The sequence below is a fragment of the Pimephales promelas genome, chromosome 7 (assembly GCF_988280905.1).
Source record: "Pimephales promelas chromosome 7, fPimPro1.hap1.1, whole genome shotgun sequence".
Lineage (NCBI taxonomy): Eukaryota > Metazoa > Chordata > Actinopteri > Cypriniformes > Leuciscidae > Pimephales > Pimephales promelas.
Window position 1 is genome coordinate 12,156,149 of NC_142775.1, and position 23,203 is coordinate 12,179,351.

General features: G+C 36.8%; 1 protein-coding gene across 2 annotated transcripts; it reads left to right on the forward strand.

The window, feature by feature from the left end:
- Window positions 1–2,291: 2,291 nt before the first annotated feature.
- mfsd6b (major facilitator superfamily domain containing 6b) lies at window positions 2,292–21,570 on the forward strand. Of its 2 annotated transcripts, none has more exons than XR_016169257.1 (7): window positions 2,292–2,795; window positions 5,207–6,743; window positions 14,800–14,897; window positions 16,282–16,443; window positions 18,348–18,446; window positions 18,528–19,067; window positions 20,924–21,043. XR_016169257.1 is itself a non-coding variant. In XM_039669310.2 (7 exons), exons 2-7 carry the CDS (start codon window positions 5,209–5,211, stop codon window positions 21,176–21,178), a joined length of 2,427 nt encoding a protein of 808 aa, XP_039525244.2. In that variant the 5' UTR covers window positions 2,304–2,795; window positions 5,207–5,208; the 3' UTR covers window positions 21,179–21,570. The 2 variants fall into 2 exon arrangements, 1 of the variants encoding a protein (XP_039525244.2); XM_039669310.2 differs by having other exon boundaries at window positions 2,304–2,795; window positions 18,528–18,805; window positions 20,924–21,570.
- Window positions 21,571–23,203: the final 1,633 nt, after the last annotated feature.

The following is a 23,203-nucleotide window of genomic DNA, read 5'->3' on the forward strand; positions in this document are numbered from 1 at the left end:
ATACACTTGAGGCAAGCTAAAACATTTTAAAAATTTATTTCAAAGTGAACTATCCCTTTAATATGATCGGCACAATGGTTTTATAGTGTATGCTATATATAAATTTTAGTTATGCTCAACTCTAAAATACTTAATTATCTAGAAATCTCCATAAAATGATTGCAATCTCTATAAAATGTGTTTTTTTTTTTTATCTAATCCCTCATTTTAACATTTTCAAATACAGTTTATGGGGAGTCCAAAAGTCTTGGACCATCTCAAAATGTAAAGCACTATAAAAAATATGATTTGAAAAGATCCATGTACAGAAACATTCACATAATCTAAGGTGTAATGCAATGATCTGAGAGTAGTTCTATTTTTTACATATGTTGAAATGTTACTGTTTCTGAAGTTAATCGACAGTTGGCAAGTCAAAGCTTTTCTCTGAAAAGAATGATTTTCATGATCACATGCAAAATTAAGTCAAATTCCAGTTAAAGAAAAATCTGATAAAAGTGTAACATCAGTCAATAAATCAAACTGGAGAAGGAATAGTAATAGGCTTGATGAATTTAATTCATACACTAATTTTTTTGTAACATAAAATCAGCATTCATTATCAATGCTAACTATTTATTTCGTTTTATGACAAAGTAAATAATCTGTGAGCATATCTTGTGACTGCTTTTTGGTCGCATTAGCCTTCTTGAAAGTCTAATATGTAAGTCACTGCATTACTCAAATTGGATGGTGGGAGTTACCTTGAAAGTGTTTTCAAAGCAAAATAGCACTTCATTCATGTAGAGTATATTATGAAAGTAAAATGCCCTTATGATAAGTGATGCATCTTATCTTACATACAGACGCAAACACACTGCAGAAACCTAAGCATATGAACCAGTGTACGTAGCTGTTAAAGATTACTAAGAGAGATGCAACACCGGCTTATAATAAGTCATTTAAATATTCTTCAATAAGCATTTTAAATACCACATGGATACAAACAGTTAGCCTGAGGTTATATAAAGTCCTGAAAAACGTCTATTGCACAATGTCACACGGTTAAAAATGCTAGTACACGGGTAATTAAATATCACATAATACAAAAAGCTATTAAATATTATATATTTCAGTTGAAAGCCCGTATCTTTTATGCTGCTTGTATGACAGGCTGCTAACGTTAAAATGTCTTGCAATTTATTGACATCAGCTAATTTACATTTAAAATTATTAGACCATTTAAAATGTGCCCTACATTTAACTAAAAGTTAGATTAAAGTTAAAATACAAAAAAAAAAACACGTGTTTTTATTTTTATTTTAAACCTGTCATTTTGGCATTAGGCTATTTGTGAGTAGCAGTGACGCGCATATCAAACATGATCCTCGTTGCAAGTGAACCACATCCACATTTAATCAATGTAGGATAGAAAATATTTCCTTCTAACGTTACCTTGTGAAGTTTTGTTGAATGTTTTCGAATATGTTTCTAAATTGCTATCATCTTATCATCCCAGCAACTTCTAGTGACAGTAATGAGTGACAGGTGACAGGGGGGTAATTCGCGCCAAATTACGTTTTTTTTTTTTTTTTTATTTTTTTTTTTATTAACAACCACATGAAATACAGAGAACAGAACAAACACCAGAGGGGAAAAAGAAAGAAAGAAAAAATTGCGCCAAATTACGTTTGTTTGTTTGATTGGAACGGACTTTGACGTCATTTAGTAGGTTCATTCAAGGTGAATCGATTCTTCCTACTCGGTCTTCTCTTCGCTCCACATGCGTTGGAAAGTCTGATTCATCCCATTGAATCGGTTCCTTCTACTCAGTCCTCTCTCTGATTCTAATGTGAATCCGTTTGTTCTTTAAATGAACAGATTCAACTAATACATATTTAAGATTGGCTTGTTTAGCTCTTCTTTTGTAAAGGGATATTAAGTCAAATTCCGCTGTTAATTACTATTTTGTACTTGGATATATACATTATTGTGGATTATTGCTTAGTTATGTAAGCAAGAATCTGATTCACCCGGTTTGAGATCCAAGTGAGATCTCAACTGTTTTGTACCAGACAAATGCGGCTTGGTTAGAATGATAGCCTTTAGTTTGAAGTAACTACTGGTTCTTGTATGTTGCGTTTTTCTAAAAGTAGTTTCACGGTTTTAACTTTTTTGTGCGCCTGCCGCCTGTAGATGTCACTGTTTTATCACAATATCTAGAGTTGGGTTATATTGCACGAGCTCGCTGTTCAAAAAGCGAAAATGTTATTCTGCATTCTCAGAAAAAAAAGTAAATGTTAAGAAATGTAATGTCAGATTAAAATGCATTGTTAATCCAGCAGTAATTTAACCCAAGAAGATAACTAGCCTATATTAAACGACAATAGAGTCTATTTTGAATAATTAACACACCCAAACATCATCAACATATGCTTGATCTTAGGCATAACAACTTCGCATTGGCAGAGACGGGAAAGCTTCAAATCTAAAACACAATTTCAGCAATTAAAAAGGAAATAGGGTGTCACTGTTGCTAATGACATCAGTGGAAATGAAGGCAGTCCCACGAGCACGCGCACATCGCAGGCAGGTGAGAGATTGACGTCAGTGTCGGAGGAAAACGGCTGTGTAGAATAAAACTGCCCCTCTGCTCTACGGGACACATCGTTGTTTAAAGATTGTTCATAGAAAGTCAGGAAAAATCCAGGATGGTGATAAAATGATGATTGGACAGGGAGAGCAGTCTGATGAAGAGATCGTCCTCCTTCAACGCCAGACGGTGAAATAACAAACTTCCTTACAACAACAACTGGGTAAGTGAGCTTGTATTTAGCCACACCGTCACTTGTTTTATATGTGAAACAGTGTATCAGTTGTATTTGTAAATACACTTACGCATTGTGTGTATATATAAATAAGCCTTGTATACATTGTTAATATAAGGCGGTGTGTTACTGTTATCGTTTAGTCAGGGACTACACCCTTTGAAGTTAATTGTGATGATACTGTATATGGTAATGTGTTAGGATGGTGACTGCGCCTAATTTCACAACAAAATGATCTCCAACTCATACCTAAAAATGTAGTTTCACTAACAATACATGATATTCAACATTATGTTCACTTGATGGTAGTGTTTTATGATCCTAATGTTCTTTATTATTGATAATTAAGGGCAATTACTGAATGTATTGTGTTTGAGGTCAATCTATTTGACAAAAAAAAAAAACATTAAGGTGTGTTACATTCTTATTCAATTTAATCATGTGGGGTGGGGGGGGGGTAGTGGCCTACTAATTAGTTTTCCTTCCTTGCTTCATTTCACATCAAGTGCCTGTATAAAAATGGTTTAATGCACAAAAGCAATATTGTACTTAATATTAGGCTATACTTTGAAATGTATTAATGTTAATTATTATTTATTAATTAATTAATGTCAATATAATGTAAAATACAAAATATATTGGTTTATATGCACAGTAAAACACCACAGTTTTGACCACATAATGAAATTCGTATTTTGCAACTCTCCCTTACACAAAAATACACAATATAAATACAAACAGTGGGGGGAAAAAAGTGCAAATGGTCATTATGACTAGAGCCCGACCGATAAAGGATTTTGAAGGCCGATACCGACACAAATATTTGTTGGTTTTAAAATCCGATATTCTGATATATCGGCCGATATTTGTTTATATTTTTTTATTTCAGAATTGCGCAACAATATATTAACAGATTTCCCTAACATTAGTTATTTGTAGTTATTTATAACTAAAATAATGATAATGCATTTTAAAAAGAACCTTGTTTCTTTTATTGTCACAACAGAACAGAGGAACATAAAAATATATTGAAGTTCTGATAAATAAAATAATAATTAGTCCCTAAATTGCCTTATAGGCTGCCTGATAAATATAATGTCAGCTTGCTTATCCCTCTACCTGCAGTTTTTTATTTTATTTCCATCAAGCTACTGTACATCAAACCATTTTCAATCATCAGTTGCTGCCTGCCTTCTAAAACCTACTATTTAGCGATTCTAAATCCATTACTGAACGACCATCTGCAACGCACACTTGGTGTCTTTGAATTTCACACACGTGTAAAAGAAAAGCTAACTTTAATGCACAAGATACGTTTGATACTTTTTCTCTATGTCTAAATGTTCACTCCTCGCAAGTCTACTTACATTTTACAATGCAGGGACTGTATGTAACTAGAGATATGCTAGTTATAAATTCAGTAATCATTACTTTATTTAGGCAGAAAAAGGTTGTTGTGGTTTCCAAGCTCATTAATATTAACGTTAGCAGTCTTCCACTGATGATAGTGGCATTAGCTAGCTTTGTGGTGAGCTAGTCTATGATGAGCCATAATTTTGCAATGGATAACTTCATACTGCAAATTGTAAAACATACATTTTCAATATAACAGGCCATGGATAGATAAAACGTCTCATTGCTATAACTGTCACGCACTATTAAAGAAATACTTCAGTCACGTTGTCAAAAGTTAAAAGGACAGTCAGTCAACTACACTGTAACAACGTAACATAATTATTACTAGCTAATTCCGTTTCACTCTCGGCTTATTTAACACAACAAAACTGGACATGATAGTCATACATTTTGTCATGCTTATTTGAGTTAAGAGAACTGGGGATGTCCTTTTAATTGTTATTCAACAATGTAACTCCAACACTCATGACATGGTTGAATCGTATTTCGGCCGTTTTTATTGTATTTTTGAAATATTCATTTATCGGCCATTATAACTGCCGATACCGATAGCTTGGAAAATGCCTAATATCGGCCGATAATATCAGCCTGCCGATAAATCGGTCTGGCTCTAATTATGACAATGCTGAATGGCTGATGGCATGTCTCCAGCTCTTCGTGATTGTAAACTCTGCATTGAAAGGCCAAATAATCATGCTTTTAAAGGCCCTCAAAAAATTGATCCCTGGCAAAAACATCTACTATAATACTGGTGAAATATTTACAAATAATATTGTTTTTAGCAAAAATGCTTATATCAGATTCAGAATTCACTTCAAGTTTTCAGTGTCGGTCAATAGAGAAAGATCCTCCACCTACCAGCAAAATGACCTATGCTAATCAGCCCAACCTTGCGACCCTCCATTTGAGAATCTCTAGTTAAAGCTACAAAATGAAGACGTTATCCACAATATCCTTAACAGAGCTTTATGTTTATCACACAGAAATGGCGAGCGATCGGGTGGCCATCCTTGCAGATGATGAGGAGGACCAGAAGAGGAAATATGTCCTGTCTGAACCCTTTAACACTCTGTCCCTGGGGCAGGTGGCAAACACTACACCATGCAGTCAAACAGCACCGCCTGCCCCCTCAGAAACACTTCAGACTTCACAGACTATGGACTGCACTGAAAGGTGCTGTGTGCGAATAGACAATCATCTCTTGATCTCCAAGGTCTTCTACTTCTTCTTTTACTCCGCATATGGCTCTTTACACCCCCTCCTTGCAGTATACTACAAGCAACTGGGAATGACACCCAGCCAAAGTGGCTTGCTGGTTGGGATCCGTTATTTCATAGAGTTCTGCAGTGCACCATTCTGGGGTGTAATGGCGGACCGCTTCAAGAAAGGGAAGCCGGTGTTGCTGTTTTCTGTACTCTGCTGGGTGGTCTTTAACTGCGGTATTGGCTTTGTGAAGCCAGCGGCTATGAGCTGTGTCGGTAAGGACCCTACTGTTGCACCGCCAACCAATTTTACGAACTATACACAAGCTGGTAACCGTACAAGACAGCGAAGATACTTGAGCGGGGATACGTACTCCGCTCCTTCTCTTTCTCAGCCAATATTAGCAGCATACGGATCTCACCCTAGATACATTCGAAGCGCAGATGTAAATACTACAAGCGCTCCCTCTGAAAACCCCACTGCGAATGTTGGCAGCTCTAACTCGACCACGGCGCTGCCCCGTACCTCAACAGTCACCTCAAAATCTACCTCGACGATTGAAACGCAACCTACCACTGCCAAACTCAAAGAATATTTAATAGTTTTCAATAAGGAACAAGTAGATACTATATTCCTCCTGATCCTCTTGGTCATTATTATTGGTGAGTTCTTCAGCGCCCCAGCTGTGACCATTGTGGACACTGTCACTCTTCAGTACTTGGGCCAACACAGAGACCGTTATGGACTTCAGAGGATGTGGGGATCTCTGGGATGGGGTATCGCTATGCTTTCAGTGGGCATTTGGATCGACCACACACACATCACAATCTTCATCCAGGGCTCGGGTTGTGTTCTACCCGACTATAAGAATTACCAAATTGCGTTCATAGCTTTTGGGGTGCTGATGAGCTCAGCGCTGATTGTGGCCACGCAGTTCCACTTTGACAACAGTATTTATAGGTCAGGTGAGGAAGAGGACAAGAAGGAGGATGTGGAAATTCCTCAAGTCGTTCAGGAGGTCTCGTCTCCAGAGTCCAGTTCAGATGACTCACCAGTGTGCCCTGAAAGCAACCCGCAGCCCTTTCCCTTCAAAGATCTCTTCCGGATCATTTGTGCCGTCCGCTACAGTACGGTTCTCTTTGTGGCCTGGTTCATGGGCTTTAGTTATGGTTTCGTGTTCACGTTCCTCTACTGGCATCTGGAAGACCTCAAGGGCACCACCACACTCTTCGGCATCTGCTCAGTGCTCAGCCATGTATCTGAGTTGGCCGCCTATTTCATCAGCCACAAACTCATTGAGCTCATTGGACACATCAGGTGAGAACATACTTGTGTAAAAATGTATGGAATTCATTTTATGCGTAATAACGGCGTTTCGTTTGTACATGTAAGTTAATCTACTGCTCAGAAGACGTATTTGATTTGTTTAAAAGCAAGTGTGCGGGTTCAAGCCAAAGTAGAATTGCCACTTGTGCATCCATTCAGTCTAATCCCAATGCTAGCGGTCAGCCAAGGTTTCTCCTTATGTTTGGGGCATTCACTGGCAGTAATTTGTTGAAACTGTTAGTCATTTAGTTTCAGTGAGAGTAGACATTTGAGCAATTTAGCAAACAATTGAGCACACTTTGACTTTTATGCAAATGAGCAGCGGCCACTTGTGGAAGTGCAGACAACATTCTGCTACTTGATAGGTTTGGATACTAAGGTTAAATGACAGTTGGTTTACCCAGAAAGCATTTTTGTGTTCCATTATGCTGTTAATGTTTTTCTGTGTGAACGTGAACTAGACAGACATCTTTTGTCGTTGTGTTGTGTCTTGCTACTTTTAGCCACATGTATTTAAGTCTGTATTTAATTCTGTTTAACTTTATTTTTAATTAATTTCTAGCTGTAATTTTAGTACTTCAAAATAGGTAACGTTTACATGACACCGTTTTCAACGAAAAACTTTGAACTTTCATTTACACGACGACAATGGTGTTGTGGGGGGCCTGAAATGCAAACTTTTGATAACAGGATTCAAAGTGCAAGTTTTTGAAAACGTTTCCGTTATCGCCTCTACAACGAATTTGTGAAAACAGTGACGGAATGCGCATGCGTATTACATGATCAGTTTATTGGCACGTAGTTTTTCTCTACTAATTGACATCACCAACTGCTGTCCTGGCATGCATAATACATCGTTTTTAGTCATTTTCACAGATCCGTGTGAATGTCGTCTGTATTTGAAAAACTCAAAAGGAAAACTAAACTATTGACTAAAAACTAAAATCATCATTGTCATTTTTAAGTTTCAGTTTTTCATCTATTTATCTCATTTTATTTTAACAAAAAAAATTAAATTAAAAATAGTTAAAGGGATAGTTCACCCAAAAATGAAAATTCAGTTTTTACTCACCCTGAAAAGTTATTAAAGACATCGTTGAAATAGTCCAAGTGACTACAGTGGCTCAATCTTAAGTTTATCAAACGTCGAGAACACTTTTTGTGCGCAAAAACAAACATAAATAAATACTTTATTTCAACTATTCATTTCCTTCGCTTTGGACCTATAGTCAGTTAAGCGTCACACGTAGGCTCACTGTTGGCCGACGCTGGTCATGTGTGTGATGCGTGTGACGTACAACAACAGATCATGGCCCAGAGAGAAGGACATGAATAGTTGAAATAAAGTTGTTATGTTTGTTTTTGCGCACAAAAAGTGTTCTCGCCGCTCGATAAACTTAAGATTGAGCCACTGTAGTCACTTGGACTATTTTAACGATGTCTTTAATAACTTTTCGGGCCCAGCAAGTTTCAATCCCTCAAGAAGCCTATGGACTAGTATGCAGGAATGATCCAGCTCTCAGATTTCATCAAAAATATTTTAATTCATGTTCCGAAGATCAACGAAGGTCTTACGGGGTTGGAACAACATGAGGGTGAGTAAATACTGACAGAATTTTCATATTTGGGTGAACTAACCCTTTAATAGTTAGTTTAAACGAACAACACCAAACTCATGCGGTTGATATGCCATAGAGAGTCTTCTGATGTTCACAAAAGTTAAGTTAGCTCAGGTATTAGTGTTAGGCAAATCTTTGTATGGGGAGAAGCAACAAGTTATTTTAGCATGGTGGGTTTAGTTTATATCTTTTGGATCTGTGCCAAAGTACTGTCTTTATGCAATGGTTGTAACTAATTATAGAGCATCACAGTCCCGCCCACAGCCCGAGAGAGCGCTGGTGCCGGAAGTAAATTTCCCATTCATTTCTCCCATTGACATAAAATCCATATCTAAAGAGTATTAGAGCATGTCTGAGGATAATCAGCTACGGCTCAACTCATAAGCATACAATACATCATTTCAAGTGAAAAAATGAAGAGAAAATCCAAAAAAAGTCGAGGATACAAGCCTGTGTACATATTTTCATTTACGAGCAAACTCCTCCCATAAACCACCGCGCCTCACTGAAATCGACTGAAGCCAACGTGAAAGAGCCTTTTGAGCGACTTCCAAATCTGACGACGGGCACGTGAACTTTTTCTCCAGTGAATTTTATATAATGAATGTGCAGGGAAACTCCTTTTCCTCGATTTACTGAAGCAAACACATTTGCAGCTCAACATGCAAAAACATTGAGTATCTGGCTCGCTCATTAGCTAAGCTATGGCAACTGCACATCCAATGGCGCGCGGGCGTCTCAGAAGTGCGACCAATGAACTTAGCCCTACCGCATTACGCGATCTTCAGTCTTCACGTACCTTCGCTGGGTTTCAGACACGTGACACGACTTCCACCAATCAGATGCATCACTGTTGGATTGTGGGATTGTTCAGGATTGTGGGTAATGAAGTACTTATCATCGCGAATACATCGCGAATAAAAGGCATTTATCTTAAAACAAGGTTTTGTTTTAAGATAAATGCCGCTGCGCGTCGGCCGGTTCACGCCTCGCCGTCGTCCATTAAAACCTGACAATGGACACCTCGTCGGGCATTAACCCTTACATATTTTATGAGAACACAACCATGCACATCTGTTCAAAAGTGATGTAAATGCAACTCTTTCTTCTGCCTTACCTTGTTTTTAACACGTATAGACTGGTATATTTGTGCCATAGAGGTATATTAGACACACAGAAGAAGTCCAAAGGTTGTTTAAATGTGTCTCAGTAATTATTGTTGACTTTGGCTTGAGCATACATTATACATCCAAGATGCAGACATTTTCCAGGATGTTTACCATGCATTTTTGGGCACTGGTAAACAGGCACATGGAAAGGCCTGCTCACATCCTCTATCTGCGTTGTGGTATTTCTCATGTGTGTGGCATTTCCCAGAGCACCGGTTCTTCAAAGTGAACAAGAAGAATCACCTTAAGACAGTGTTTCCCAACCCTGTTCCTGGCGGCACACCAACACTGCGTGTATTCTTTGTCTCCCTTATCAAACACACCTGATTCAACCCATCAGCTCATAATCAGGTGGGTTAATGAGCTGATGGGTTGAATCGGTGTGTTTGATTAGAGAGACAAAGAAAACACGCAGTGTTGGTGTGCCGCCAGGAACAGGGTTGGGAAACACTGCCTTAAGAGATAGCTTAAGTTGTACTGGTGGCTCAGTCTTTGCATTATAAATGATGTTAACTGGTAGTATTTGGCAGCATCTCTGCCAGACGTTTTGCGATACAGAAATTATCAGACAGTTTCAGTGACCACTTCCCGGATGTTATATTGGTCAACAGATGTTTTGTGGGAAACCCATGTAGTGTCAACTCAACAAGGTTAATGTCTCTCTGGCCTTTTTTGATATGATGGTATGTGTGATTTCTTTTTTCCCCCAAACCAGTTCAGTGGAAATCCCACCCTGCAGCTAATTCTAAAGATCCCATTGGTCATGTCAATCACTGTACTGATTGCCTACACCAAACACTGATCCCTAAACCTTTCTGTCACTGTAACCAGTTTCACTGTTTACCAGTGAAATTAAGCTGCAGGGTGGGGTTTTGTCTCAAGATGCACACCAGTAAAAAAAAAAAATCTTAGGCACTTTTATAAAAGCTACTTAAATTCACTAATTGAACTAAGGCCTAATCCTGGCTTAATCTAAGCTCTGTCTTTGAAACCAGGGGCCTGTACCATGATGCTAGTTGAACAAACTCAGGGTTGCAGGACTAGTTTCGAGTTGACAAAACCAAACCAATCCAATCAGGTTTTGTTGGTACCATGATCCTGATCATCAACTTTCTTTGTCAACTCAGGCTTTGGTCCAGAGTTTAGGAGCTTAGGTGTGACATCAGTAGCGAACAGCCAATCACATGCTGAGAAAGAGTGAAACTCATTCAAAACTCATTGAAATTAATTCGCGAGAGAAGTAGCGCAATTCACTTAATAAATAAAAGTATTAAAATATTAAGAATTTAAAAAAATTTACACAGCAAGAAGAAAATAGCTGTCTATGAAAGAGGAAAACTAAAAGAAAAAGTCTTGTTACTGTATATCAGTGCAAGTAAAAGTTGTGAAGTTAGTTTATACAGTTGATAAATGTATAATTGAACATTTAAGCTCACATGTAGTCATTTTATAGCTTCATTTATTGATTCTAAAGCATATTTATATTACCTTTATATACGTATTCATTTAAAATCTGCGTAATATTAATTGACGAACTCAAACCAGGTTGGCCGTGGAGTGTAAGTTACTATGGCGATGAACACAGTTAAAAGCCAAACCACTTTCATGGTGCCTAAAACCCAGGGTAGCGACCTAAACCAGCTTCATGGTATAAGCCCCAGGCCAATATCTCTTGCATAACTTTTTAAACAATATATTTATTTATTTATTTTAAATAATTATAAAAAAACAATTTGCTAGTAATAAATAAATTAGTAGGTATTTCTGTGTTTATATATATATATATATATCAAGGCAAAGATGTTTTGTTCATCCTTGTAATACCTTCAGTTTAGTCTCTGTAGCCTTTGTTAAGTGGCCTATTTTCAGACATGCCTGCGGAGAGGCGTGTAACTTTATCCTGCCATTAGCCCCATCACACATTGTCTAGGCTTTCCAGCATTGATCCATTGAGCTTGCTTCTTTTGTGGATCAATTCTAAAGCTTTCTAAAGGCATACAGGGTGTGGCTAAGCCAACAAAGTGTGCAGACGTACTGTGTAGTTAGTAGAGTCAACATTTGCATGAATATCTCCCAGAGCTGCTGTTGCATTGAGTAACAAAGTTTTAAATCTCCTGTTTAAAGGTTTGTCTGTTTTTTTTTTTTTTTTTTTTTGTTTTTTTTTGTTAAAATGCTCTTAACTATAAGCAATTTTTAGGTTGATTCAAAATGTGTAAACACTGTGGTGCAGATCATTGCTGTGTTTGAGTTTCCTGATCAGCACGACAACAGCAATACTGACTCAACCAATGGTGTGAGTTTGAGGCGGGGCCATGTATTTGTTAAACCAATGACCAGCTGGGAGAGAGAAACTTGTTTGGAAACAATCATTATTTTAAACAGGACATTTCATGCAAAATCCACTTTTTTAGCCCTTAAATGCATTTTGTTGTATGTTTGGAGTGTTTATAAGTACAGAAAAGATGAAATTATTCTCTTCAGGTGCTTCGTTTATATCTTTAATTTCTGTTTTGGTCATATTTTTCAACCTGTTCAGATTTTTCTGTTCTCTATGACGTTTTTTGAACAATTACGTCACGGTATTTGAAGCGGAACTGACAAATGAGGACATTGACTACCGGCCCAACACTTTGAGCAATCCGCCATTATTATTTCTCGCACCGATTTTGTAGTCCAAGCTCAATGATGCAGAAGTTACGAGAGGGCAAGTCAAAATGTTTGGTTGTTGGATGTAGTGACCCAAAGCACTTCAAGGATTCCAACTTCAACAATCTCCGCCAGTATAAAGAAGGGTTTGCCGATCGACTTCGTCTGAATGAGGGGTAAATTCCTTCTCTCTTTGGAGACGACGAATAGAGCATTTCGATAAGCTGTAAATATCGTTAATAAAAATACAGTAGTTTCTAGGGGTGTAACGGTACATGTATTCGTATTGAACCACTTCGGTTCGAGGCCTCCGGTTCGGTACGCATACAAACGCCAACACGTTGCGCAACATCAAATGGCAAGCGTAATGAAAGCAGAACGAAACCGCTACTTGTTGCGCGCTTCACGGATCGTTTATCAGTTCGGACCAGCAACATCTGTGCAGCGCGAGCCGATCTTGATCAAGCAACAATGTTACTACACAGCGCTAAGAGATCCGGTAAAGAAAACATTTGAATTCGCCACTGAGGTAATAACATCGCTGCGAGATCTAGTGAGATGCATTTACATTTCTCACATTAACCGTAGATCTCTATTAGATCAAACAGCGCTGACGTGGAAACCAGGAGAAACATTGTGCGGTGAATGAACTAGTAATACTATACGTCCACAGACCAGCAACATTCACCATGGATTTAATGTAGTAACACTAACTGAAACCAGTTTGACTGGAATGGTGAAATGCTTTCAAGTACTTCACACATCTTTTTCCAGCACTTTGCCTGTATAAGAAATATTTTTTCTTTAAACAAATAGGAAATTTCTCTGGCATTTCTTTCTTTTTGCTGTATCGAAAACGTACCGAACCGTGACTTTAAAACCGAGGTACGTACCGAACCGTGATTTTTGTGTACCGTTACACCCCCAGTAGTTTCCTTTCTTAAAACACATGGTGGTCATGGTTTAGTAGTACCTTTGTCTTTCTTTGTTTTTGTTTTGAAGTAACGTTACACGTCTGCAGTATTATTGTTCTTGAGTTTCATCAATGGTCATTTAGCTGCGTTGTTTTCTGATGCTTATCTAAATGTATCATATTATCAATGCAGATTTTTAGTGGTAAGATTAGACCGTAGTCATTTATCTTGTCAGTGTGCTTGTTTTAACAAGAGAAATAGTCGACTTTCACTTATAACACAATACAGTTAACTTGCATACCACTACATCCATATGAAGACGTTGTTCTGCAGGTTCGTCTTTTTCAAATCGCTCGCTCTGGCTCGAACATGTAGGGCTTGATGGACAAGTCTTCCGTTGTTGACGTTTTGTTAACGTGTGAATAAAAATGTTCTTTATATCGTATATCTCTAATCAAACTACAAAAATGGCTGAACGGGGTGGAGTTGAACCGACCATGAACTCAACGACCTGGAGAGCGGGCGGGGCATTACACATCTCCTTTTTATTTAAAGGGGCCGCTTCAAAATGGGTTGCTCACAGACGCACATCAGAAAAGGGGTAGAAAAGGGGCCTGTGGAGCTATAATAATGAGAAATTCAGACCCAAGCATTGCAGTTATGCTTTATATAGAGCACAAATATATGATTTATATGTAAAAATGAATGATTTAAAAGCATGATAAGTCACGATGAAACAGAAGTAGCGACAGATCATTTCTTCCAAATTGTGACGTACAGTACATCAGAGTTAAACAGATTATTGTAAAAGAAAGGGGGGGGGGGGTGCTAGATTTTAGGCAATCATACAAAAGGTGGGGTTTAAAGGGATAGTTCACCCATTTCTGTTGAACAAAAAGGATATTTTGAAGAATGTCAGTAAAGCAACCCTATTTGTATTTTTCCCCCATTCTATGGAAGTCAATGGGGTCCATCAGCTGTTTGGTGACCCATATTCTTCAAAATATCTTCTTTTGTGTTCAGCAGAAGAAAGAAATTCATTAAAGTTAGGAACAACTTGAGCGCGAGTAAATGATGGCAGAAGTTTAATTTTTGTGTGAACTATCCCTTTGACCTGACTAAATTTTAGGAGAAGCCCAACATACAGTATGTATGTACAGTAAAAACCTGTCGTTTCACTGGAAGATCAAGTTTTGACATTTTGATTAAAAGGTAAAGAATACCATATGAATCATTCACAGTAAGATCAGTAAGACACTTGGTGATTCTAGTAGAGCTGAAATGAGATGCTTCATTTTATTTGTATTTTTGAAAGTACCAGTTGTTTTCCAGGACACATTATTCGAATTAAACTGGTATTGTAACTGGTTAATTACATTAACGTTGTCTTTTCCTGTTTGAAATTCAGTGTTCATACATTAGCAGCACTGGTGAATTCTCATGTGGTCACAGTCCCAGACAGCCCGTCCTTAGGACAGAGTGAGTCATTCATTCTGGTGTCAGTTTAGAGACTGACATCACCACCAGCAAATGCACACCCAGCCTTAACTACAATAGGCTTTATAAAGCAAAGGGGTTAGCCACACCCAGAGTGACATTTTCACTGTACACAAAAGCATTGTTTCGAAGTTCGAAGGAAATACGGCATACTTGTATTATATAATTGTGTTTCTTTCTCTTGTTTGCATTCTCTTTTTAGAGTCCTCTATATCGGACTGGCCTGCAACACTGCACGCTATCTGTATATCTCCTACCTGGAGAATGCATGGATAGTTTTACCCATGGAGGTTCTTCAAGGTGAGAAATGAGGTGTTTTTACAGTATGTGTCGCCCGAGTGGCTGCAGTGGCATTATCAAACAGGAAGTGGAGTTTAGATTGGAGGGCCGTGCTCTTGAGTGACCACGTCTGACTTCGAGTTCATCTAAGGACATGATTCAGCTGTTTCTGCTGTATTTCCGACACCTTATTTCACATCAGAAACCTCTTTGCAATCACACAGTTACAATTTAGAAATAAGCGCATTGCTGTTTGTTTCAAAGCTGACAGAAATGTGCTTCTTGGTACTTGGTAAAAAATGCTGTTTAATGTCAGTTCTTAAAATACTAAACTCTTCCTTTTTCGTGTTCAGGACCTTTCTGAAGCAGGTTCTGAAAGCCTGTTTAGCCACTATTATCTTGCAAACATGTTGACTATTGACATACTGTACAGGACGGCCCTGTTCCCACCTCACATGGTTGTAACAGACATTTACTTTAAATGAAGACAGAATTTTCCATTTTGGGTGAACTATCCCTTTACTCGCCCTCATCGTGTTGTTCCAACACTGTATGTTTTTTGTTTTTTTTCTGTTGAACTCAAAAGAAGATATTTTGAAGAATGTTGGTAACCAGACTATGAAAGTCAATGGGGACCAACAACTGTCTGGTTACCGACTTTAAAATATCTTCTTTTGTGTTCAACAGAAGAAAAACTCATACAGGTTTGGAACAACTTGAGGGTGAGTAACAGATGACAGACTTTTGGGTGAACTATCCCTTTAATTGTGGCTGTGCAACATGATAATATAGACCGTATAGTTGGCTTACTAGCAGTAGGCAAGACTGCTTATTTACACATAACAGAGGAAAGGAAAAGGAATATGGAAATACAGTGTGAGATCAATCCGAGATGAACAAAAAGTTAAAAAAAAAAAAAAAACTTGTTTACAGTTGCAAGCAATTTGCCACCATTATTATACTATAATTCAGATGATTTTAATTATATGTTATGTGTATTTTATTTTACAGCATCCTCAACTGTGGCAGTTTGCATAATTTTGCCTTTATCAAGTGATGAGTAAATCAAATAATCACATGTGATGAAGTAAGGTTAATCCATTAGATTATACCAAAGTAGGCATTATCATATGATTATTTAATTTATAAACCATTTTTGTTTAATTTACAGTGAAAGTAACTGAATTTTATAGTTGGTTTCTGGGCTTTATCAGCAGATTAAAAAGATATCATTTAAAACTAGTATAGAGCTGCTTTTCATTATTATTTTATTCAAATTAGTTTTGTTTAGCAAGTGCAAATATTGTCTTTGTTGTGGTCATATGAGTACAGTGAACTCATGAATAGTGTGTTTATCTATTCAAGCGGATGCACAAGTGTTTATTAATGGTAATCTGTCGTGCAGGTTTGACACATGCGTCAGTGTGGGCGGCATGCATCTCGTATTTGAGCGCCGCTGTCCCGCCAGCCCTGCGCACCTCGGCTCAGGGGATCCTGCAGGGTCTGCACCTGGGACTGGGGAGAGGCTGTGGAGCCATGCTAGGAGGGGTTTTTGTCAACTTTTTTGGTAGGACATCAACAAACAAACACCATGTGGCGTCACAGATATACCATACATGTGCCTCATGCATGCTTTTATGCTGTTATATTTGAAGACACAGTTATAAAGTATCAGACTCTTGCAGTCAGGGTTGCCAGGCCCAACAAAACTATCCTAAGTGGCCTCGGGGGCTGAATTTGTATGTGGGGTGGGTGTTTTGGTGGTATTGGAGCACCAAAATTGTACATTCCTTGGTGGAATCAAATCAACCCATGGCACCAACTGAACTTAAACATGGCCCAATTCTGCTGGAAAACCACGGACTTGGCAATACTGCCTATAGTAAAGGTGAATTTTTGCACTACAGGCAAAAACATTGTTTTTTCAAGCACTGGTCAATAATAGGCTATTTGGCTTTTTATAACGTGTTGTTTCAGACTAGTGTAAAGAAGACATCCAAAATACACTTATAGAGGGTATGTGCGTGACATCACCGTCGGCCGTAGTACCTGCAGTTATTCACAGTGAGTGGCAAAAAGACTGAGCGGCTGTATATGTTTTCAGCGTGAATGCCGCGAAAAACAAACACAACACATAGAAAGTGAGGAAGAGCTTTGCGATTCACTGTACAACTAGATTTGACAAAAAATCGGAGGTATATTTTTACAGACTGCTATAGAAAGAAGCAATTCACAGAAACAACTGGACTCAGCGAAAGGTGGATTTGCAGTTATCGTTTTGTGTCAATATGTTGAATTTAGGTGTAAAACCACACCCATATATTTTGTATTGTTATATATAGATTAACAACTTATCAATTAAATATTTATCAATTAATATTTATTGCATATTCTCCATTGTTGGATGTTTTTTTAATAAACACTGACCAAAAAAAAAACTATACGTTTTAGGGCTGGATGATATATATAGGCTATATATAACACTGATAAAAGTGATCACCCGGATTTAGACCTACCTATATTATATTTATATAAAGCGTTCACAGGCAAATTTGCTTTATGTTTAGGTCTATATTGTTTTTATTTCCCCGGTGTCGAAATCAGGCAAACATAAATGTCAGGCAACACGATTCCTGGCTGCATGTCAATATCCATGAATCACTGGATCTTTAGTAAGTTGTAAGGAACACTATATTGACTCCAACATTTAGTTTAAATTGATAAAATTGCTCGTTTTAGTCGCATTTTCACAGTTTCCCCTATTAAATACAGTCACGCAGCAGATCTTTTGCCACTCAGTCACGCGAGGGGGGTTGTTCCACCGGGAAAGTGACGTCAATGCCTTCCCTCTATTGGGAATTTATTTTATTGCATTTTACCTATTTGCATCTGAAGAGTTCAGATGCAAAAGCCTCTAAATGCCATTTGAAATTTTCTTTTTTAATGATGATTTTTATCAAACTTGTATATTTAAGTTCAGTAATGTCACTTAAATAACAATTAATAGGTAATTATCATTGCAATTTAAGTGAAATCACTGAACTTAAATATACAAGCTTGATAAAAATGATCATTCTAGAAAAAAAATTTAAATGGCATTTAGAGGCTTTTGCATCTGAACTCTTCATCTGTAGATTTCAGAATACATATCATAAAGGCTGTTTTCTCAATTTTTATTTTTTTTTTCTCCAGCACTGAGCCAAAAATCTATATTTTTAAGGTTTTAATAGAGGGGTTTGTTCATATATCATTTGCCTGATTTTATACAGCTGTCTATTTCCCAAAAACATGGTAAAAATTGAAGTATACTTAATAAACATATATTATGGACGTTTGTACCCCACTGAATATGAATAAAATCTATCAAAATGAAGATAATGTTTAGATTGTGATTTCCGGTGTGAACATCTGACAGTATCAGGCTTGTTTCCTCTCAAGCTTCCTTTTTCATCTTGCAAATTTCCTGTTTAGGTGCTGCAGAAACCTTCAGAGGCCTTGGAATGGCCTCTCTGGTCACATTGCTCATCTTCTCTCTGATACAGTGGCTGTTAGGTCAGAATGAGGATAAAAGTATGTTTCTTCCTGCTGTTTTACTATAGAAAGGTTGTTTCGCTGCTGTAAAACTTGATAACATCTTTGTGCTCTTTACAGAGTGCTCGATGTTGGCTGAGAACATCCCAGTTCCCTCCAGCCCAGTGCCTATCGCCACTATTGACTTGGTGCAGAACCATACTGCCTCTCAGCCAAATCCTGATTCAAAGACACCTCTTAGGAAAACCAGGCATCAGGAAGAGCTGGAAGATACTAACAAGCCGGCCTGGGTGGTGTCCGCCTCCCCCTGGGTCGCCATCGCTTTCGCTCTCTGTCAGATCAGAGATATGGCGGCTTTGACAAAGAATAACAACCTCGGTGAAAGTCAAGCCCCGCAGGTAGGATGGCACCCTTTGTGATTTGGGATGTGGACATGAGGAGGTGAAAGTTTCATTCTCGCTGTTTAATAACATTTCTTTCATGATCTTTTCCTGCTAATTTTCTTATTTATATCTGTATTCATTTGTCATCTTGTATTTTTGGAATGCAATTCTTGTGAAAACCAATGTTTCATACTAATGGCAAATTATATTTGATACCTTTTACTTAATTATTTACTCTTTTTCTTTGCATTTATGCTGTCATTTTCTCAGGTGAAAGGTGAGAAAAAAACTTTATCTTTGCACTTTGACTTTTTTTACACACAAAAAAAACTGCATGCAGTTCTGTCAGTCTGCTACTGAATTTCCTCTTTTATTCTTTATGTATTGGATAATTTATGTGAGTCTTACTAACACCATTGTTGCCAGTAGCTTCTTAAAATAAATAAATGTTTTTCTGTTGTCAGTTTTGTTTGTCCATTCTTAATATATGCTTCTTTGATTCAAATGCTTTTTGTCCAAATTTTTCAAGGCTTTATTGTAATGCCTATTTTTGAGTACATCTTCAAGTCTGGAAATGCTGTTTATTTGTTACGTGGACATTTGTATGTTTTTGTCGCATTTGGCACAATGTAGATAAAAAAAAGTGACTTATTTGTCATGTGGCTGTCGAAACAAGAGCTTAACTGGAAAGTCCACAATGTTTATAAGCAGTGACTCATACCTATTTGAAGTCAAACAAATGCTTGGTTGGTGAATCTCACGAAACATGTCAATAATGTGTCTAGATCATATTTCACCCCAAAGTAATATCAGGTTGTTGTTTTTTTATTGCATCTTTACATGATTTTTTTACTTTAAAACTAGATTCTCTCTCTCTCTCTCTCTCTCTCTCTATATATATATATATATATATATATATATACTGTATTTATAACTTAAAGGAGTAGTTCACTTTTAAAAAAAACTTTTGCTGATAATTTACTCACCCCAATGTCACCCAAGATGTCCATGTCATTCTTGGAAATTAAGAAATTAAGTTTTTTTATGAAAACATTCCAGGATTTTTCTCCATATAATTGACTTCAGTGGGAACCAAATGGTTCAAGGTCCAAAAAACAGTTTCAGTGCAAACTGTTCAAAGGACTTTAAACGACACCAGACGATGAATAAGGTCTATTCAAGGTCTAGTCTATTCAAGCAAAACGATCGCTCATTTAAAAAAAAAATAACAAAGTTTAAGTTTTATAAGCTCAAATGGTCGCTTTGCTCTGTTCTGTAATGAGCGTTCATGACTCTCCTGTTCGAACTCGTTTATCAAAATGAACAAATCTTTTTTCGTGTCATTTGGTTCATTCAACGAACGAAAGGAATGAATTGACTTGGAAAAAGATTTGTTCATTTTGATAAATGAGTTCGAACAGGAGAGTCACGAACGCTCATTACAGAACAGAGCAAGGCGACCTTGAGCTAAGCATTTGAGCTTATAAAACTTAAACTTTATTTTTTTTTTTTAAATGAGCGATCGTTTCGCTTCATAAGACCCTTATTCATCGTCAGGAATCGTTTAAAGCCCTTTGAACAGTTTGCACTGAAACTGTGTTTTGGACCTTGAACCGTTTGGTTCCTACTGAAGTCCATTATATGGAGACAAATCCTGGAATGTTTTCATCAAAAACCTTAATTTCTTTTCGACTGAAGAAAGAATGACATGGATATCTAGGATGACATGGGGGTGAGTAAATTATAAGCAAAAATTTTTTTTGAAAGTGAACTACTTTAAAATGTGAAGTATTTATGCATCACAGCAGTAGTGTACTGTCTTTATTTTTTATTTAAATAAAACCCGGTATTACAATATTTTTTATCATTGATTCATTAATTTAATTTTAACCCTATATATAGAATATTTTGAGTATTATTAAAAATAAAAAAGTTAATTATTTAATGAAATTATTATGAAAATAATACCACAATGTAAAGCATCCAAAATGATTGATACTAAAATACATTTATGAATCCTTAAGCAATTTTGTTTTTTTATTAATTAACCCTAATTGTACCTCACCTCAGTCTATTATTTTGAAATGTTTAACCTTTCAATGCTGTTATTCATCTTATGATGTCCTCTTGTAGGAGACAAGTGAGCAGACCTCAGTGACGCCACCTGCTGATGAGTCATCGCAACCCAATACATCAAGTCCAGCAGAATATCCCTCCCAAGGACCTGCTCCCAGTGCATTTGTTCCTCAACACACACATCCTGTCCCTCCTGTGGAAGAACCGCGTCCATCCACAAGGAGAAAAGAACCAGTAGAAAACTCAACTCCTTTGCCAGGACACTCCAAACAGCTGCCCCCAAAAGCACAACCAAAATCAACAATGAACTGAAATTCTTTGGGATTTAGCCTTGTGATTTAAAGACATACAGTGGTATGGGGTGTAAAAGGTGACAGTTGTCTTTTGACCAAAAGTTTTATGTTGACCGACGGGTATTCTAGATTATCAAGGGGTTTGTTTGCCAAGGCAGTGGAATCGATATGCTTTGCACTGCCAAAATTGATGTCTTGCCTTAACCGTAAAGAGCCTGCAAGTCTTTGTACAGAGTGCTTGAAGGTGAGTGTTTAATGGTTATAATCCAACAGCTGAGGTGCTTCAGCATAATATCCATGGTTCTTAATGTTGCAATAGTGAAGCATAATTGCTTTGCACTCAATATAAATTATTATTTTGCTTTTCGTGCTTCCATATAACATGTGACCAAATTTAAAAAAAAATAAAAATCTACTCTGTATATAATGATGAAACCACTCTTTTCTGTTATATATATATACAGTAATCTTTAAAACCAAATGCAACATTATATGTACCATCTGAAGGTATTGATTTGCCACAGTGTCTGAAACCATCTGCCTCACAGATTTGTGTATACGTGACCTCTACTACACTGTAAAAATGAATATGCTTTATCTAATCAATATAATTGTGGCAACAGATTACAAGCAATATTATTGAGTAATAATTAATCAAATTATTCCTTAAAAATTAACCATTTAAAGAGTAAAGTTTACACCAAAATATTTAACAAAAATATCTCCCTAACAAACAGACGTCAAAGATTAATTAAGAACTCTTTATTTTATATTGCCAACATTGTGAGTCACTGAAAGTTTTACTCATTTTAAATGATTAACTTTTAAGGAATTATTTTGACTATTACTAAATTCTAATTTGTTATATTTAATTAATAATATTGCTTGTAATCTGTTGCCACAACTTTTTTTGATTAGATAAAGCATATTCATTTTTACAGTGTATGAATAATACATGAAATGTTTAAATATGTAGACACAATACAATATTCTGGTTGAGAATTTAGCCATGTGTTATTTTTAATTAAATACAATGGTAACAATTATAAGTGAAATGTTTATAAAAACATACTCTTCAGATAAAAGTTCCATAAAAAGAAAAAAATTTGAAATGGCAGGACAATATATATTTACACCTGTATGGATAGATGCAGACCATCTACTTTGAGTTGATTCATTTTAGAAGGATGGGTCACTCAAAAATGAAAATTCAACAAAGCCTCTAATTGTGATAGAATATATATATATATATATACCATGTTTTTGCAAACAGTGAAAAATTGCATAAACTTGTAATACCAATTCATTACCCCAGCAAAAAAACAAACCTTTTACAAGGGACCTTAGGAGAACTCAAAATGAATTTTGAGCAAAAGCCGAAACACCGAAACATAATATCTGTATTAATTCTGTGAGATTTTTTGGGGGGAAAAAAGGACCATAAAATTATTCCACATAATAAACTATCCTTCTGAAGGCATAATTTCGTATTTAAACCCTGTTGGTCTAGCAAATTTACATAGAAACCCAGCGAGAAAAAAAAAAAAAAAAAACTGTATGAATGACGCGAGACGCATGGCAGTGGAGTTATCACATCACTTTTGTCAAGACTATTAAAAGACACAAAGGCAACTTTAGGTAAAACACATTTCTCTTGTCTACACCCTGTTTACGCACAAAAAACAATGAAAAATCGTTGAAAAAAGTCCTGAGTGAATGGCTCCATAATGGCCACACAGAACACATTTATGCGTTAACAAATGTGAATAGTGGAAAGAAGAAAAAAACGCAAAGTTCCGAGACACTTGTTGTTATTCAATTATAATCCGTTCTGGCTGCTATAGTGTAGTATGACTATGATATTCTATCATATTGATACACAACAAATGTAGATGCTTTGGTGTTGGATTAGGAGCTTTTGTAAAGCAGAAATCCCTATTTAATTTAACTACACGATCAAGAGCAACTTGGAGATTCAGCTAAACATCCTCTTTTTTTCCACAAAGGAATTAGCATATTTAGGTGACCTGTTTCTTTAACTAAC